At 44.3% G+C, this 19,024-nt stretch overlaps 2 protein-coding genes across 5 annotated transcripts in view; one reads left to right on the top strand and one right to left on the bottom strand.

Annotated features, from left to right (window-relative positions):
- HMBOX1 (homeobox containing 1) overlaps positions 1 to 2,531 on the bottom strand; it is a 145,067-nt gene extending 142,536 nt beyond the window's left edge. For all 3 annotated transcript variants that reach the window (XM_067556162.1, XM_067556163.1, XM_067556164.1), the window contains exon 1: positions 2,407 to 2,531. The gene's annotated coding sequence lies outside the window, so the exon portion shown is untranslated. The remainder of the gene's footprint in view (positions 1 to 2,406) is intronic.
- A 406-nt stretch (positions 2,532 to 2,937) lies between these two features.
- The window catches only part of INTS9 (integrator complex subunit 9), a 71,259-nt gene continuing 55,172 nt past the window's right edge, over positions 2,938 to 19,024 (top strand). The window contains exons 1-7 of one of the 2 annotated variants that reach the window (XM_067556183.1): positions 2,938 to 3,006; positions 6,592 to 6,719; positions 10,786 to 10,833; positions 10,921 to 10,981; positions 13,587 to 13,649; positions 17,084 to 17,223; positions 18,859 to 18,945. In XM_067556183.1, the coding sequence (XP_067412284.1) occupies positions 2,998 to 3,006; positions 6,592 to 6,719; positions 10,786 to 10,833; positions 10,921 to 10,981; positions 13,587 to 13,649; positions 17,084 to 17,223; positions 18,859 to 18,945 (536 nt within the window). In that variant the 5' untranslated portion in view covers positions 2,938 to 2,997. The remainder of the gene's footprint in view (positions 3,007 to 6,591; positions 6,720 to 10,785; positions 10,834 to 10,920; positions 10,982 to 13,586; positions 13,650 to 17,083; positions 17,224 to 18,858; positions 18,946 to 19,024) is intronic. The other variant, XM_067556184.1, reaches the window with a different exon arrangement.

The raw sequence follows: 19,024 nt of genomic DNA, 5'->3' as shown, positions 1-19,024 counted from the left end.
AATGAAGAAAAAACATGTTAACGTGATGAATTCACATACACCCACTCCTCCAGACATTCCCATTGGCATGGCATAGTGGTAAACAAATATAGATGCAGTTCCTACTAATGAGGCAGGGAACAGTGAGGCCAAAGAAAATGCAATCATCTCAGAGGAAAAAAACTGCACAGGACTCCTCCTCTCCCATCCAGGGAGGAAATCAGATGCCAGCTGCAATATCCCATGAAGGAAGGAAGGAGAGAGAAGCTCCTGCACCTGATGAGCCCTGCAGAAATGAGCTAGTCATATCACGGGATCCAGACAGGCACTCCAGGGTTTTGCAAGCTGAGTTGAATGTCTAGCACAAGCCATTTATACAACATAACTTTATTTTGTATAGCGTCGTTCATGCAAATTGCATCCCCTTCATCAGTTCAGTCTCCTCAATCTATCCCCTCTGTTTTTTGAGTCAGGGGCATGCAGCCAGTGCTAGCAAACTAGATGTTCCCAAATCAGTGCCACAGTCCATCAGGTTAACACTTTCCTCACCATTAAAAGTGAAAATCCTCCACTTTCAGTCCATATGCATTTAGCACTTGGAGCCACCTCCCAGGGTTACTTGAACTCCATAACAAACCAAGTATATATGACTGCACAGACAGGGAAGTGGCAACACTCATCATACTTCCTCTTCCTCCCCAACCCCAAAAGGCATCCTTTCCTTCCCTTATTTGAAGGTGGTGGGGGAGTTAACACATATGATCAAAGATTTTTCAGAGCTAATGCAAAAATTGTTTCCAAAGAAGCGCCCTGCATTAACATTTCGAAGCACTTTTAATCACCCTTTCCCATACACCAAAATCCACCACCCAAAACTGAGGAGGAAAAGGCAAACTCAGTTCATTTTGCTGTATGCATATTTTCACTTCAAAGAAAAAAAATATGGGCAGGATGGTTAACTCCACAGCAACAAAGCAAAAAAATAAAGACAGAATTCAACAGCCTAGCAGAATTCCCTGCTGTCTTCTCCAGTCTCCCTCTTTCCCAGGAAGTTTTGGGGCCACACACTGGCATTCAAAGGAATGTCCCAGACACAAATATAAAAGCAATTAACACCCTCCACCCACCCCAAACCCTGAGTCCCTTCTTAAAAGCAAAATCAAAATAAACACCCCACCCATGCTCTTCTCCCATACATTCAATGAACCACTTTTCTATGTTCCCCCCTGCCCTCCAGTGTTAAACACATCAGCTATAACATACCCTTACAGTTCTCACCTTCCTCATCATGCATGCTCTCTCCTCTGTATCAAGCAGATTTGTTTTGGTAGCAAGCTCTCACTAGTGGCTTGGACATAAAACTATAAAAGCACTGTGCCATCCCCCTACACCCACCCACACCAACCTACCTTTAAAAAAGGAAGACTCTCTCCTCTTAAAACAGGACCCTCCCTCTCCTGAGTAATTTCACAGGCACATTATTTGCTTCAAAGATACCTTCCCTAGCCTCCTCCCCATAGGCCAGTGTATAAATTCCCCAGCAGTAAGAAACACTGACCAACCTCTTGTTCTTTCACCTTAATTCATGCCACACACATCTGTGTCTCAAGAGCATAAGCTAGGTTTTAATAGCGCGCCCATCCCTGTAGCATGCCAACACTGGACAAGGTGCCTCCTGTCTTCCCTAATCCCCCTCTACCCAGCCCCGTGTCCAACACCCCTGCAAAACCACAACAGCCTGCGGAACGCCCCAGCACACCTCAGCCCAGCAGCAGCTGTCCCTGTCCTCCCTCCCCTCCTTCACCAGTCCCCTATTTCAGGCACACACAAATCCCAGATACCCCAAGCCCACCAGAACCGAGTCGAACCTGGTGCAAGTCCCCCCGCCCAGACACACCATTGCACTCACACAGTTTGGTGCTCCCAGCCTCCAAAGAGCCACCGTCCCCATCCCAGCGCCGAACTCCTCAGCAAAACCCACCCCCCTGCCTGAAGGGATTCCTCTGCTCGCCCCCCACCTGCCCCCCACCCCCCTTCATCTCACCCGCAGCTTGCACTGCAAGGAAAGGAAGCTGCTCTCCCGCCCCACCCTCCCCAAAACCACACTCCGCCTGCAAAAAACAACCCTGTCTAGCTAGGGGACACCTCCCTGCCCCCACTTCAAGGATACACCCAGATCCCCTGAATTAAACTCTCCCAGCAAAATCCAGCCCAGGCTAACAGGACCCCGCCCCGCCCCATTCCCAGGGCAAGGGGACCCCCCCACCCGCCCCCAAATCCGCCTCACCCAGCCGGTGCTCCCGGGCAGCTCCCCCTACTCCAGCGTTCAACTCCCCCCGCCAGACCCAGCACAAGCCCGGGAGGGGGGTCCCCCCCCCCCCGAAAGCAGCACGATTCCTCCCCCTCCCCCCGCCCAGTCACACTCACCTCTGGCTCCTGGTCACTTCTCCACCTCACCATCTAACAGCAGACGTGGGGGATCCCCCGTCCCGGCGTGAGGGAGCAGAATAATGGGGGTGCAGAGGGAGGGGAGCAATGGGGGGGTGAAAATCCCTCGGCTGCCAATCCCCCCACCCCGGCCCCCCCAAAGGGAAAATCTCCCCCCCCCCCTTCTCTCTCTCTTTTTTTTTTTTTTGGCTCAATCACACCAGACTGACTGTCTTTGTCTATCTGGCAAGCGCCATGTTGATATCAACATCCAAGCTCCCACCTGCTGCCGCTGGGACACCCTGGGACTTGTAGTTCCCCCCTCCCCTGGGTGAAGGGGAGAGCCGCGGCCCGAGAACTACAACTCCCGGCATGCCCCTCCGGGACGGCACGCCAATGGAGAGCGGGGGCTCGGGAGAGGAGGGGACTACAAGTCCCAGGATGCCCCTGGGGAAGAGGCGGCTGGGCATGACTTCATCCTGGGCAGGGGAAAGGCGGGGAGGGGTATGTAAAAGGGGACTACAAGTCCCATGATGCTCTGCGCGGGAGAGGCTGGGCAAGAAGGTCACAGTAAATAGAGCCGGGTAAAGTATGAAGCTGGTGAGTCTGTCTGTAGTCGGTGTCTGTCTGTCGGGCTGGGCTGGGCTGGGCTGGGCTGGGCTGAAAGGTTCGTCCCCAGGCCCCGCTATGAGGGAGATCCTGCTCCTGGGGTTCAGGCCTGTCTGGTTACCATGGTTACCTCTTTGGGCCTCAGAGTTAACCTTAGGGGGTTAAACCTCATCCCTGCCCCTTGCTAAAGCGTGGGGGGTCGCCCCCCTCCTCCCTACACGTGGGGAAACTGAGGTACTGAGAGGGGCAGGAATGTGTCCCGCCCTGCAGTGGAGGCGCTGGGCGATGCTCTTTGTGGGGGAGCATCCAAAGGCCCCTGCCAGGAGCCAGGCCCTGCAGCACATGGGGAGGCGAAGGAGCCTGCCATGCCGAGCTGCAGTCCAGAGTCCAGATTCTCTGCTTCTGAGGGTGACCAGAGACTCCCCGTGAAAAGCTGGGGTAGTTGCAGTGGGGGCAGGAAGGGGCTGATGTCCGTGATAGAGTAGGATATGCCTTTGAATGGGTGTCACCGAGCGGTCTTTGCCTGTGTATGTCACAACTGGGGGCCCAGGTTGATAATCCCACACTGCAGACTCCTTGACTCAGCTTCTCCAGCTTTTAGACACCTCTCCAGGATTTGTGAACCCAAATTCGGAGTACTTCAGCTTGCAGTGATACAGTCCTTTAAAAGTGGAGGTCTCTGAAACTTCTTTGGTTTCCTTTGAAGACTTTCCCATAGGGAGAGTGTACTATAACAGAGCACCGGACTGTGGGCTGGAACTCCTGGGTTCTAGCTCCGTCTCCAGCTTGATTTGCCCAGTCACAAAATACTTACCTTCGCTATGGCTTAATTTACCTCTGTAAAAGGAAGTTCATAGGTAGGCAGGTAGCTTAAGGTTCAGATCCCACAAACAGTTATGTATGCATTTACTTGGTCCTGCCTGAGGCCTGGACTGGATGACGTCTCAAGTTCCATGACCCTTCCAGCCCTACCCTTCTATAAGACTGTGCGCTTAACTTTATGTGAGTGAGTTCCATTGACTTCAGTGGGACTATTTGAGTGAACTTAAGCACAAGTGTCTGTTGTCAGGAGTGGGGCCTGATAGAAAGGGTATGAAATCTAAGTGTTTGCAAAGTGCGTTGAAATCCTTGGTTTGTATCTGCATAGTGCTTTTCATTTATCTTAGTTTAGTGAGACGCCATGTACTGAGATGAAAGAACAGTTTTGTGGTGAGAAACAAAGCCTCCATGGAGGGGAAAAGTGCAAATGGGCTGAAATCCGTATACAATATTTTGAGACTGAGGTGCTAGTGGGTGCAGTAGCTTAAGGCCCTAGCTCTTTTTCTTGAGTTTCTGTCTTGGGTCACAAGTGAAATTCAGGGTTTTTTGTCAATTTTATCCTGGTCCCCCATTTATTTGGAGGAATAAGACCAAAAAAAATAGGCACCAGGCCCAGGCAGTGGGCACTTGTTCCAAAGTCCAGTGAAGACACTGGGAAGATGGTCACTGATTTTAATGGGCTTTCATTCAAGCTTTTGCTTCTGCTGCTAATAAGATGGCAAATCCAACACTGTATATATACTGCCTATAACTAGCATATAACCATAATATTAGACCAGTGCTGCACAATCTGCACTGGTTTCTGGGTGGAACATGAAGTGTTTGGTTTTAACCAGGCTCCAAACCATTCAGGGACTGATAGGTTATCTGAGAATTGCCTCTCTCCCACGCCATGCTGCCACATGTGAAGTCAGCAGAGGCATTCATAGTGACGATCCTTCAACATAAATAAGATAGTGGAGCATTCTCTGTGAGGAGTCCTTTTGGTTTAGAACTTGCTCCTTGCCTTGATCTGCCAGAGCCCCTATGTGTTCACTTTCCAGCTGCTTTTCAAAGCCTGCCTTTCTCTCTTCTCTAAGATTGTTGAGGAGGTCGTGGGCTGAGGTGGATATATTTATGGATAAACTTTGGTTCTTGTGTTATGACTTTAAATAATGAGACAGACACCGAGAGCACTGGATGGATTTCTGTAGTTGTATTTTTAGAAAATGGAAGAGAAGATAAATAGTAATAAAAACCTTATAGCAAACTGGACCCATCCTTCGGACAGACCCCAAATACTGTGTTTTAGGGAACGTTGCATGTCTGTTTTAATGAGATTTAAGCAATAATAATTGTCAAAATCTTGTTGAAATATCCATTAGAATTTAAATACAGTGCAACTTAAATTATTTGAAAGTCATACAGGACACTGAATAAGTCATAAAGGGGGGAAAAAAGAGGAGGGGGGGACTTTTCTGGAGCCAAGAGATTTTAGGACATAATCCTATTCTAGATAACAGGGGGACTTTCAATAGTGAAGGTTGTAGTGTACCCATTTAAAAATAATTAATTGCTGGAATTTTTTAAATGCCTTTGTTTAATTAGGATCTACAGAAAATTATTTTGTCCATTTTCCTACATCTCCTCTGACTTGCTCGATCTGTGGCAGCAGTTACATAAAACTTTGTTTGACTGAAATCATATGTATGTACTTAATTTTACACCCGGGAGTAGCTCCGTTGATTTAATGGACACTACTCATATAGTTTAGGCCCCAAAACTGCAAGGTTTCTCTTAAAACTGTGTTGACAGAAGCTAGAATTTAAAGGGATGCTGTTGAGTAACTTAGGTTTTGTGATTTTTAAAATTAAAATTGAAGCAATTACAAATCTAATAAGGAAAATGTCTTCATGATTTTTCAAATTTAATTGAAAACGGCTTCTTTAGGGGAGGATGTAAACATTCTCTTCAGGAGTTTTAACCCAAACATTGCGGTCCTGTGCTAAAATGTGGGATCGGAGCTAGAAAGTGAAATTAACTAATCTACCTTAGTCACTAAACAGAGTAAAATATAATAAATAATTTTAAAAATAAGCATTTAGCTTTTAAAATTCAGGTTTTAATCAATTTAGTTTTTTAAACGTCTGAAGAGCTTTGAATATATAAAGTGATTATGGTCATATTCACTATTTAAATAGTGTAACAAGAGATGTTATGCTGCCAGAAGTGTTGTGTTTGAGATGTAAAACCAAAATCTTGACCATTTCAGGTCATTACAGATCCCAAGTAAGAGTATGGATACTCTCATGTCCTGGCCGCATTCTAGTTTGAGCAATTATATTACCCTTCTGATTTCAATCATATGCAATGTTCTTCTTCACTTTGTGGTTTATATTGTTCCATTGTGTTGCTATGCATTGTCAAACATTTGCCACTTTCCATATCAGAGGTACCTGCTTCTTAGTTGTGACTGAAGTGACCTCTCTAATATGTAATTTGTATCTTGGCTTGTTAAGTTTGCGAAGTATTTAGGATTCTTCACTATAGAGGAGGTTCTAGAAATGTAACTTGTGCTGTCCATCTCTGATATCTTTGTTCAAAAGCAGGTGATGCGCTCTGAGATGCTGCTCATGCAGGCAACGTTTGTACTTTTCCCTTGCAGGGCTGCATGCCCCTTAGGCTGCTGTAATTTTTTAAAAATAATAAATGACCATTTTTGACCTTTACAGCTTTCTCTTTATTGATTCTTGACTAATTCTAGTTTTCTTCTTTCAGTACTGCTTGTCGGGGCATCCAACCTTGCCATGCAATGTGCTCAAGTTCAAATCCACCACCATCATGTTAGACTGTGGACTGGATATGACATCTGCCCTCAATTTCCTCCCGCTGCCATTGGTTCAGAGGTATGATCTGCAGCCTGTCAGCACTCTAGCCCAGGCCTTCCCAGGCTGCAGTTGGAGTGCTTTTCTTAAAATGGTACCTGGTGTGGGGGAGGGTACAAATGAGCACTGTTGTCTGATATCATATATAGACTTGCTCACTTAAAAATTCCCTTTATCAAAATAATGTCCTCTGGCTCAGTAGGCAGAAGACATTTTATGGATTTATTGATTGGCTTTTCCAGATAATTTATTCTGAGCTTCAGTAAAGTATTGCTGCAACTGCTTAGCGCAAGTGAGGTCGCATATCTGTCATCTTCATGTGAGATGAGATAAATGGGGAACTGATCTGGAGTGCAGGGAATCCTGACAAATGCTGTTTAGCCCCCTTCTTCGGCTCTTCAGAGTCTGAACTAAAGCAAATAAAAATAACACTTAGCACTCTTCACCTGTAGATTTGAAAGCATAAGCATTCTTATCCTAACTTTTTTAACAGGTGGGGATAGAAACAGATTAATGATGTAATGTGACTTGCCCAGAGTCCCACAGTGAGTGAGTAATAGAGGCAAAAACATAATTTAGATCTCCAGACTCCCCCTGTCCCCTACCCACTAGACCATGCTTCTTAGTGCTATAAATTAAATTAAGCCCTTCGCTACAGAATCATAAACTGTTAGGGTTGGAAGGGACCTCGGGAGGTCATGTAATCCAACCCCTTGCTCAAAGCAGGACCAACCTCAACTAAATCATCCAAACCAGGGCTTTATCAAGCTGGGTCTTAAAGACCTCTAAGGATGGACCTCTGTGGATGCTATGGTGGCTTACTTCTTGCGTAAGGTTGAACAAGTTGCAAGAATGATAGGTGAGGAGGAAAGGGGTATGTTTAACCCTATGGTGACAAGAAGCTAATAAGAGTTTTAATTTAAATTATATAGGTCCCTTCAATTACCTTGGCCCACAATCTTAGCCTTTGTGGCAAGTGGATGCTGTGGCTTTGACACTGGTCTAATACACTGGACATGAGGGATCTGGGTGCCGGAATAGAGGTTATCATGGGGGGCTGAGAGTAGTCAAATTGATTAAATGGAGTAGAACAACTGCCCAACATGCCTTCTGGGAGGGGGGGAAAATAGAACCACATAAGCATTGGTCTGCCAGGGCCTGCTGCTCGAGCTCTGCTTTACTCAAGGCAATGGATATGAACTAAAAGAGTCAGCATGAATAGCTGATCTTTGTCCAGCACTGAAATGAAGTGAGAGCTATCTACATATCACACTGAGGGCCAAGACCAGATTTTTTTTTTTTTTTTTTTTTTTTTTAAAAAGGGTTCCAGGAAATCTGAGGACTCCAGGTCCACAACTGTTTTCCAGAAATGTTCCCAAACCAGGAAAGTTGGAACAGTAATTGACGCAGTTATCTGTGTCAAGAAGTAACTTCTTCAGCAAAGTCCTAGCTGTTGCTTTAGGGATGCTGGCATCCATGCTCCTCGAGGCTATGGTGACTGCCTCCACCAATAGCAGACATCTCCCTATTTGACTTATCCCGTCATGAATGGCCACATTGCAGGTCGTAGCCCCAAAGTCCCCAGGAATCTCCAGAACTTCTGAACAAAACTGACTTAATCTCAATAAAGAAAGATGTCAGATTTGACCCCCTCCCCCTCCTAACCCAATAGAACCAACTTATCGGATCCAGATACAGTCAGCCTTGTCTGTAAGGTGATTGAAAAGCCCTTGCAGCAAGAAGCGTGTGGATTTGTAGGGCTGGGCCAGCTCTGGAGAGAGAACGAATCTCCTCAGTGCTCTGTAAAAGGGGTGAGTTGTGGCAATGGGAGTCAGGATCTTAAGAGGGGCCGAGCCTGAGGAGTCCTTAGCTGTGTATAGTATTTATATGGTCCCAGTTATCGTAGTATCTGAGTGCCTCCCAATTTTTAATGTATTTATTATCACAACATTCTTGGGAGGTGGGATAGGACTGTTATCTGTAAAATGGGGATGGGGAGCTGAGGCAAAGAGATGAAGGGTACATCTGTGTTGTAGCCGGGGGAGGGCAAATGGCAGCTCATGTAGGTGTGTCCTTGTTAGCTGTATTCTAGCTAGTTGGCTAAAAACAGAAGTGAGGAGACCGCAGTGCAAGCTTCAGCACCGGCTGCGCAAGTGGACTCCGTACTTGCTTTGTGCAGCCAGTGATGATGCCTCCTCACTTCTGTTTTTAGCAAGCTAGCTAAAGTTCAGATGGCCTGGCTATGTGTGCATGAGCTGCCATTCAGACCCCTAGCTGCAGTTTAGTCAGACCCTGAGAGATTTGCCCAGGGTTTCAAATGAAGTCTGTGGTCGAGCAGGAATTTGAATCTAGCTTTCCAAAGTCCTAGACTTGTGCCCTAACCATTGGGCCACTTTTCCTTTTCCTTTTTTGCCTTGGACTCTGCTAAATTGAGGCACACCTCATACCTTTGCTTTAGGCATCAAATGAGGGAAGCCTTGTCTTGTTTTGCCCGATAAAGGGGAAGAACATTCTTCACAGTTTCTGTTCTGTCCCAAAGCTGCTTAGACTCCATCTACTCCTGCACCACCGATTATGCACATAGCAAGCATTTGATGTGTTGACCAAATGAGGCTCTTTCATGCTAGTTTATCTGCTGGAAAGAGGTGTATTAACTGAAGTTCTCTCTTTGAATTTGACTTTGTTATAAGAGAGAAAGTGAACATATAGAAAGCACTTACCCTTTCTTGTCTAGCAGAGTGACACACTTGCTCAGGTTATTTGAGACATTCTAACTATTTTGGGTTAATTAGTCACTCCATCACAATGTCAAAAATGTTTTAGGTGGGAATTGTGCTACTTTTTGGCTTCCAGGGAGAGTCCTCTTTGCCCCATGTCTCAAAATCCACTACCACACGAACCCAAGACCCAGCTTCTAATTTTGCTACCAAGGCCAGACGTCTTGGTATCCTCCTTTGGCTCTAGATGTTCCTTCTCTTTCATAGCATATCACGTACATTTGTTCTTGCTTCATCCTGCCTTCCCCTTAGGTTTTTTTTTAACCCCATTTCATTTTCTCAAAATGAGCTTTTTGTCTTCACCTGGCATCACTCTCTCATGCCACATCTCTGATCTCTTATCTTCCGCCCAATCTCCACTCCTAATCTGCTCTGTGTGCCGGTTCTTATGATGTTCCATAGTGTGTGCTGGGGCTGGTTGCTCCTTTGCTTGTAGTGCTTTATATGCTTGGAACTCTTTCTTCCCTCTGAGCCACTGAATCACTTCCTCTTTTAAAGTACTGAGTCCCTGTGAATCTCTCTGCAGTCATTGGAATTTGCAGGACCTGCACACTTCTCAGGCTCTCTCCCAGAATCTGAAGTTAAAGCAGCCCCAGCACTCTGTTGCTGCAATGCCCAGTCACAGGAGAGCTGACTAACCTTCCCTCTGTTTCTACTTTCTTTTTTGGATTTATGTGGAAACCTAATCTGGGCAGACAAATGTTTGCAGCTCAGTTACAGGCCCTCAGAAGTAAGATGTTACACTGGAAGTTTTGACAGGCCCTTAACTATAGTAGTACATTAAGTGCTGCTCTAACGCCTCCTTTAAACATTTTGTTAGGATGTCATCTTTGAGGATTGTTAATCAGTGTTAAGAATAAAATCACACCCACAGGGGTAGTTTAGTAGTATCTGAGCTTCCAGTCTGAAACATGGGTTTAAATGCCAGCAGGGTTAACTTGCACCTTCATGCTTCCAGCACAGGGAAATATATTGGTATACAGTTGTATTTTGTGTGGTTCTGAATCACTTGATGATTACCTGTTCTGTTCATTCCCTCTGAAGCCCATGGCATTGGCCACTGTCAGAAGACAGGATACTGGGCTAGATGGACCACTGATCTGACCAGTATGGCCATTCTTGTGATCTTTGGGTGAGACCTAAAACAAGGTTAAATTTCTTTGTGGATATAAAGATTCTTTGGCACACTCTCTCTCCTCCCCTCTCCCCCCCACCCAAATGTGTGCCATAATTATGATTGTTTTAAAAGTAATTTCTGTGAATACTTGCATGATTTCATTGTATTTATTTATGTTTATTGATCAAATTAGTTCCTTGAGGCAGGGATTGTCTATTTCCTGTACAGCACCAAGTATAAGGTAAATGCTTTTCAAGAAAATGAAGTGAATTATACCATTATTAATGAAGATGAATTAATACTTGGCAAACTTATTTTTACCCTGCAGTCCCAGGCTGTCCAAGCTCCCTGGCTGGGTTTTAAAAGATGGAAACACTTTCCTGGACAAGGTAACTTACAGCGCTCTAGGATTTCCTTGCCATGCAAAAAGTCACTTGATATCGCTGGAGCTGTATTACTGTAATGATATTTCTGTGCTGATTCTTTGCATATATTTTATGTGACATTAACATCCAAGATGTCTTTGGTGGAGCAAAATGTTTTGTTGCAATATCCTAACTGTGGCTTTGAGGCTTTGTCTTTCAAGATAACAGTTTTTAAGGGTCGTTTTAAAATGCAGATGTAGGGTGTATGGCACTTTTTAAAATTTTCTTCTTTCATGGGGTTTCATATTTAATACCTTGCCATTCTGTAGTGCCTTCTATCAGAGAATGTTAAAGCACTTTACTAACACTAATGAATTAAGCCTCGTAACCCACTTATGATGTAGATAAGTATTATTGTCCCAGTTTTTAGATGGGGCAATAGAGAAGCTAAATGATTTGGCCCATGGTCGCATAGGAAGTCTGTGGCAGGGTGGAGACTAGAATCAAGGAGTAAAATCCTGGCTGTACTGAAGTCCGAGGGAGTTTGCCATTGAATAAAGTGGGGCAGGATTTCACCCCTGCACTCCTAATTCCAAGGTCTGGAATTTACCCAGTTTACCTGATTCCAGTTGAGAAATGTGAACTTGTTGCCTCTTATATCCTCACCCAGTACAAATGTTTTGCAGTCAGAAGTTAGCTGAGCTTTCTGTTGATCTGAGGCACCATAGAATGCAATTCTCTCCCCCACAGCTGAAGCAGGCATAAATTCATTTAATGTTTGCAAAATAGGCAGATGCAGGTCAAATACATACAGGCAACACTTTTAATTGTTCCTTTCTCTCACTTCATGCATGCTTTAAATAGGAACCTTAATAATAGACATGTAGAATTGTAGAGGTGGAAAAAAATTGATGTGGAAACTGAAATTCACAGATTAAGGGCCTGATTTTCTTCTGTTTTTGAAGTCAGTAGGAGCTGTGCATGCTCAACACTTCTGTAAATAAGAGCCTAAGTGATTTGTACACAATGAGTTGGGAGAACTGGGAGTAGGTCCATTTCTCCTGCTTGCCTTGTGTCCTTGACCACACTGCCTTCCAGAACAAATGCCCATCGAATATCTATCGGAACCAAATCCTTGTGCATCTCTTCTTTACCATATGTACTGTCCTGTCCAAAGAACCCACAGAACTGATACTACATCAGTGTCTTGTACTGTGTATGAATTGCTGTAGTTCCATTGGCATCATATGCATTCAAAAGGTTCTTCAAACCAATGCAATGTTAGAGGAAGTCACTCTTTATTAATTCAAAGGCAGCATCTCCTACCCTCGCATTGACCATTGTAACTGCTTTGAATGACAAATACTCTTACTGATGCTGGAAAAGAAGGGAGTGAGGGTCAAAGGAGGGTATTTTGTTATGTAAGGTGAACATATACCTGCATTATTCTGGGTGCAGTTATAAAACCTATTTAAGTCCAGGAGAGATGTCAAAATTCACCCTAATCTAGTCTTAATCATTCTTAACTCCCTCGAGATGAGGTTAGGAGACTTCTGCCATTAGATGTAATTGTTTGTTTGCTAGCTGTTGTCAGGTTCACCATAACTATTAAGAATTAGAACTAAAGACTGAATCTCGCTCCAAAGCTAGCTAAAACCATTTGTTTTGGGACAATAGACAGACGTGTTTTAAGAGGACGGGGTCTCTGGGTGACTTGCAAGATGTTAGTTGGATCAAGTTTTGATGTCACTTTTGTTTACCTTGCATATGCATAAGCTTGTGATTTTTTTTCATTTGGCTCAACTTTCAGATGTTGCAGTCTGGGTTGGTGGGGACAGCAGGAAAAATAGAGCAATAGAGATCAAACCTAACAGGAAATGCAACACAAAGCTTAGACCAAGAAAAGATGTTGGCTAAAATGCTTCAAAAGTAGGGGCTAAAGGCCAGATCCTGCTCCCATGAGTGCCAAACTTTCTCTGGCTAACCTGAGACCAGGATTGGGATCCAAACCTGTAAAATGATTGAATGAACCTGGAAGTGGGTATGCAACCTTTCCACCCACACAAGGAAAAACATGTCCCAACAACCGGTCACTTCACATCCTGTTCTTTGGGGCTTGCTTTATTTCCCAATGTCAAAACTCCAAACCAGAGCAAACCTACATGTACTGCTAGAAAATACCCACCTGAGGCATTTCCCACTTCAGCTAGCCGGGAAGGAAGAGGACCCCCTGCTATGATGGCCGCCTTTGCACCACCTTTACGTCTCCTTTCATAACTCCAGCCATATGATGGGCTATGAACCCCTTACATGTTGGAGCCCCTTTAGTGTTTGTTACAGTGCCCTACCTGCTGATTCAAACCAAGGTCCCAATCCCCTGAAGTGCTGAACAGCTTCATCTCCCATTGAAAGCAATCCTAGCAAATCCTCTTTACAGAAAGGAGTAGGAATAAACAATTAAAATAGTAAAAAGCTGGAAGTTAGCTGTCGAAATGGAAAGCCTGCAATGGATCTGATGAGGTAAAATTCATCATGTAGAGGAAGTCCTCATTTGTATAGCTTTTTGAGTTTTAAAAGCTGCTTTTGTGTCATCTCTTCTTGCCTTATATTAATATACTTTTTTTTATAGGAACTAAAGGAATGTTCTGGCCATGTGTTTGTAGACTCTGTACCTGAATTCTGTTTGCCAGAGGTGAGTTTCATTGGAACCTTAATGCAGAAATAGTATTTCAGTCAAGTATCCTGTGACTCTAAAAACAACATCTGAGATATTAAGATACGTCTGATATTTGGGACACTGGGGAAAGAATAGAAACAGCCCTCCTACACCACTATTTCAGGAGATTGGTGCAAGATATCCCAAGAGAGGATTAAAACTTTTGACAGTAGGATACAAAGGCACTTATTGAAGATATATTGGCATTTGAAAAAAGGGCAATAGGATATGGCCTTGAATGAGCCAAACATGCAGATGACAGAGGATCCTGTTCAGACATACATAAGAACTCTGACTGAAGCCAAGAGATGTTACTTGTCTCTGACCATAGAGGCTTTCGTGTCCTGCCTTACTGAATTCTTTTGGGGAGCCTGCAGTCTGGTTATGCCACACTATTGTTCCATTAGAAGTTTCTTCACTTGATTTGAGTTTCCTGTGTTCAAGGATAAAGATAGGATTGCCTCTCAGCCTGTTTTCCAGGCTTTTTAACTGTGAGAGCACTGACTCCCAACATATTTGTTTCAACAGCTTGGGTTCATCTTCTGGTTTTTGACATCGATGTCCCTGGTCTACCAATTCCCTGAAATCCACCACTTGCAGCTGCTGACAATTCCATTGCTAAAATTAAGTTGGTGGCTATGGTGCAGTTTTTGACCAGCTGAATTATCAGCTTTTATGGGAGGCTGCCTGCTACCCCAAGCATGCAGGATTGTGCTCCCCCTTCAAGAACCAGAATGCTTGGCAGTTACTGTCCCTTATTTTAAAAAACAAAACAAAACAAACACAGTCTTAGGGATGGTGATGCAGAAGGCAGTGGTTATTCAATCAACTCCATTGGCACCGATGTCCTAGGTAGATTTGAGCTTAGTTTCCAGCTTTCCTTTGGATTTGAGACCATACTTGTCAGGGTCTCGAATGATTGGTTGCTGATTTTAGATTTCGGTAAGGTGGGCCTTTCTGATGATACTGCTGGACTGGAATATACCCAGCTCTGCAGCCGTCCTGTGACTGACAAGGAGTTGTAGATTTGGTGATTAAGTACTGTTGCCAGTGTATCTGATGCTGCTTAGTCATAAATGGAAGATGATAGTCAGTAGTATCACAATTTTAAGGATTTTATAGGCACTTCTGTTGAGAGCCTTGAGAGACAGTGTCTGAACAAGTATGAAGCCATGTTATGCTGGTGATACACAACTATATATATCTTGCCTTGCAGGCTCTCCCTTTTGATAGACTGCTGGGTGGTGATTGCCAGCGGAATGTATCAAACTATGACATCCTTGGTCCCGGTAAAGCAGAAGTCTCGCTCGTGGTTAAATCATAAGAGGAAGTTCTCTCTCTTTCCATGCCCTCACTTCTGAGGGGACTTCTGCAGAGGTGGCAAGTCTAGGGTATCACTTCTGCTTACAATTTCCAACAGGCTTGTGTTGGTTGCAGTGTAAAAGCATTCATTCTTAGGGTGAAGTTCGTGCCTTTATTTTGTCCTACAGTGACACACATGACCACAGGAATACCCTTTTAGTGGGGCTGCTCTGCCAGTTGTTCAGAACTCTGGAAGATTGCTTTGTTGATTTGTCCAACCGTTTTGTACAGCTGTAACAGGGCTCCCGCCCCCCGCCAGCTAGGGCACCCTCTGGCTGAGACACAGGCATGTCCTACTTCATTTTCTCCTACATTCCCAAGAGCTGGTCAAATTGCTCATCTTCTCCCCCCACAGATCAGTGACACAGAAATGGAATGATGTGCTCTAAGCATCCAGTTCAAGTCCTGCTTCTGGGCAAAATTGATTAATACAGTCTGAGCCTTCCAAAATTCTCTCAAAGTATGAAAAGTTAAAAGCAGCAGTCTCCCTCTGTACTCCAGGGTGGCCTTTTCCACCTGAGAGTCAACCCGCACTTTGTTCCCTAGTTTATATGCTGCCTTGTTTGAGGTCCTTCACCTCTAGCAGTTCTCTGAGCTGCTTGCACCTCTTCTTCTGTAGCCCGCAACTCCAGATCTTCTGCGAGAGGGCAGCCTGCAGTGTTCTGCTCCCCAGATTCCTTCATCTGTGAGGCCTACCTCTGCTGGTTGGAATCTCCCTTCAGGGTCAACCCTTTTGTTTCTGGGCTCAGCCTGCCCTGATTTAGCTGGTCCTACCCTATTACCTAGGGGGGTCTGCACACTCCTTCTGCCTGGCAGGTTTCCCAGTTGTGGCCAGTTCTTTCCATTTGTGCTCATCCTTAGCATTCTCCCAGCAGTTCTCCTCTGTTCTCTCTCTCTCTGTCCCAGTAGCTCTGCCTATTGGTCTCTCCAAGCAACTCACCAGATTCCTGCTCCTCCTCTTCTCAACTGCTGCCTGTCTCTTAATAGAGGGCAGCTGCCCTCTATCAGGCCCTGTTGGGAGGCAACAAACTATTCACAAGCGAGGTAGACCCATTCCCCCTAAAAGAGGCCAGTTGCCCTGTGACAGCACCCTACCTTCTCTGTCTGGCTACATATTAAATGATTCACTGACTTTCGTATGGGCCAGTTGATTTTAAAAGTCTTTTAATGTTATATGACCTGGATATATTTGAGACCTTATTAGACTGGTTCTCTGCATTCCAACACCACCTCCCTTTTAAGGATCACCCTGCATCCACTTGGCTTGGCAAGAGGGCAGGCCTTTGCTATTGTGGGCCATAGGGTACAACACTCACTCCCCAGGGCAAACTTCTGAGTGTCTCCCACATTTTAAAAAAAATACTTTAAAACTTTTTTTATTTTATAGGTGTTTTTTAGCAGGAGTGCCATTGTGCATGTTTTCCCCCCCTTTGCATTTGTTTTCTTTGTTACACCCCTTCGATTTATTTACCAAATATTCCTAGTGTGTTGAGCACCTGAAGCAATGGGGCTTTGCAATTGGTCCTCTAGGTTCCCCATCCTCCTCCTCCTTTCTGATGAGTCTCCAGGTTGGATCCAAGTGCCGTGCTGCAGTTCACCTCCCCTTCAGTTTTGTTATGATCTAAGTTGCCATGGAGCCTTAATCTCTGAGGATAGGACAAGAAGCAATGGGCTTACATTACAGCAAAGGCAGTTTAGGTTGGACATTAGGAGAAACTTCCTAACTGTCAGGGTGGTTAAGCACTGGAATAAATTGCCTAGGGATGTTGTGGAATCTGTCTAACCTGCTCTTAAAAATCTCCAGTGACGAACACCTGTCAGGGATGATTGAGAATGCTTGGCCCTGCCATAAGTGCAGGAGATTGGACTAGATGACCTCTCAAGGTCGCCTTTGGGTCCCATTATTCTATGATTGTGCCCCCAATTTAATGGTTAAATGGTTCATCAGGTTACAATAAGTGTGTAAATATTTGAAAAACAATTTTGCTTTGGTTTTCCAAATTGTGTGGAAAGGTTACAGGTCACTTGTCTTTCTCCTCTGTTTTCAGACCGAGCTGCTAGACCTGTCTACGGTAGATGTCATCCTGATCTCAAACTATCACTGTATGATGGCACTGCCCTATATCACAGAGTGTACTGGATTCACTGGAACAGTGTATGCCACTGAGCCCACTGTTCAAATTGGCAGGTAAAAAGCCCCTCAATATTCTGTAATCTTCTTCCTTCACTACGAAGGAAAAGGTGTATAGGACAATATGGATTGAGGTGTGGTGGTTAACATTCCTAAGAAGCTTTCAGGCAATAGTTGAAAGCTAGCCAAGTCTTTACCGTTGAAAATGTATAAACTCACTGTTTCCCAAACTCTGTGGCTGGCCTTCCTGAGCAAGTGCTGTGTGTCGACCCAGGGCAATAGTGCACCTAAAACGGGGTGGCTCCAGTAGGCGCATTGTGACTTGCAGCACTGTAATTCCAGTATTGCCGACTTCAAGCCTTCAAAAGTCCTGATTCTGAGGCTGTGAAAATTGAGATTTAAACTCCTTTTCCCCCTCCCTCCAATAAAATTAGTGGTTTTCATTTGCCTTCTGGTTTTTGAGCCGCTGGATGTAACATTTGCAAGCTTTGCTCCACAACCAGGAGGGCAAGAAACTTGCTTATTTTAAAACAAAAATTCAGATTCTCCCATAATTGCATGACTCCAGTTGCTGAAGCTTTAAGAAAAAAAACATCAAATATTAGGAGACTCAGGATAAAATTGCAAGACTTGGCAACACTGTGAAGGTTAATGCAGGGCCCAGTCTTGCAGCCATTACTTACCCTAGTTGTCTTGTTGACTTTGGTGGATTCATTCATGCAACTAAAGGTTGCAGGATTGAAATTGTTTAATGGATGTAGGGTAGTTATAGCCATTTTGGTCCCAGGATATTTGAGACACAAGGTGGGTGAGGTAGTATCTGTTGTTGGACCAACTTTTGTTGGTGAGAGAGACCAGCTTTCAAGCCACATAGAGCTCTTCAAGTCTGGGAAAGGCGCTCCCAGCATCACAGCTAAAACAAGGTGGAACGAATGTAGTGTAAGTTACTTACGCTAATCTGTTCCAACCCTGGAGTTTGCTGTTCCCTGACTGGAAATGACATGGCAAATATTAAAAAGTAACAGGCTGCATTCTTCTCTAGCCTGTGTCATCATGTAACAAAAAAAATTTTTTTTTTCCTGGGGACACATTCTTCTACAATTGTTTGTTTATCATCAAGGAAGGTATATATAAATTTTTGAGATCGGAATAGTTAGTTCAAGTGTAGTATCACTGGCTTTACCTGGTTCAGCCTCTGTTTTGAAGACGACTGCATCCTGCACTTGCAGAGGATAAGACTTAATGCTAACATTGCACTTGAGCTCTTCACAATGCTGTGCAGATATCAGCTAATGGGTCTTTTCCTTATCTAACTTACATGCTCATCATAGGGTCACAGAACACTAGACTGTATTCTAGAATGCATGTCACACAACAGGAGAGAAATATGGTAATGTCCGTTGTCATTCCATGTTCTAGATGAGCCAAAAGTCTGTGGGCAGGTACTCGCATGGCATAATCTAGCATTGCTTTATTGATTTATACAATCTGGGTTCTGACCCTGTAAGTTTGGAATGGAATTTTTATCTCACAAAGAGAGGATTAAAAAAACCAAACCCCATCCCATGAATTTTTATGCAGTATATTAGTAGCTAATGCAGTGACTGTCATTGTAAGGAAATTCTCTTTGCATGAAATTATGGTATTTATGGTGGTGGTTTTTGTTTAATGGTAGTAATGGTTCCTTTGCAGACTTCTCATGGAGGAGCTGGTGAATTTTATTGAACGTGTGCCAAAGGCTCAGTCTGCCTCCTTCTGGAAGAATAAGGAAGTGCAGCGGTAAGGAACAACTTATTTGTAAAACTCCAGTGTGTCAAATGTTCACTGTAATGATGATTCAGATGCTGGACTTTGAGAT

Source organism: Emydura macquarii, unplaced genomic scaffold (genome assembly GCF_026122565.2).
Source record: "Emydura macquarii macquarii isolate MOO-44397 ecotype Brisbane River unplaced genomic scaffold, CSIRO-AGI_Emac_v2 contig_1676, whole genome shotgun sequence".
NCBI classification, from domain to species: Eukaryota; Metazoa; Chordata; order Testudines; family Chelidae; genus Emydura; species Emydura macquarii.
The sequence above is the reverse complement of the archived record's forward strand: the minus strand, read 5'-3'. Positions and strand labels throughout refer to the sequence as shown.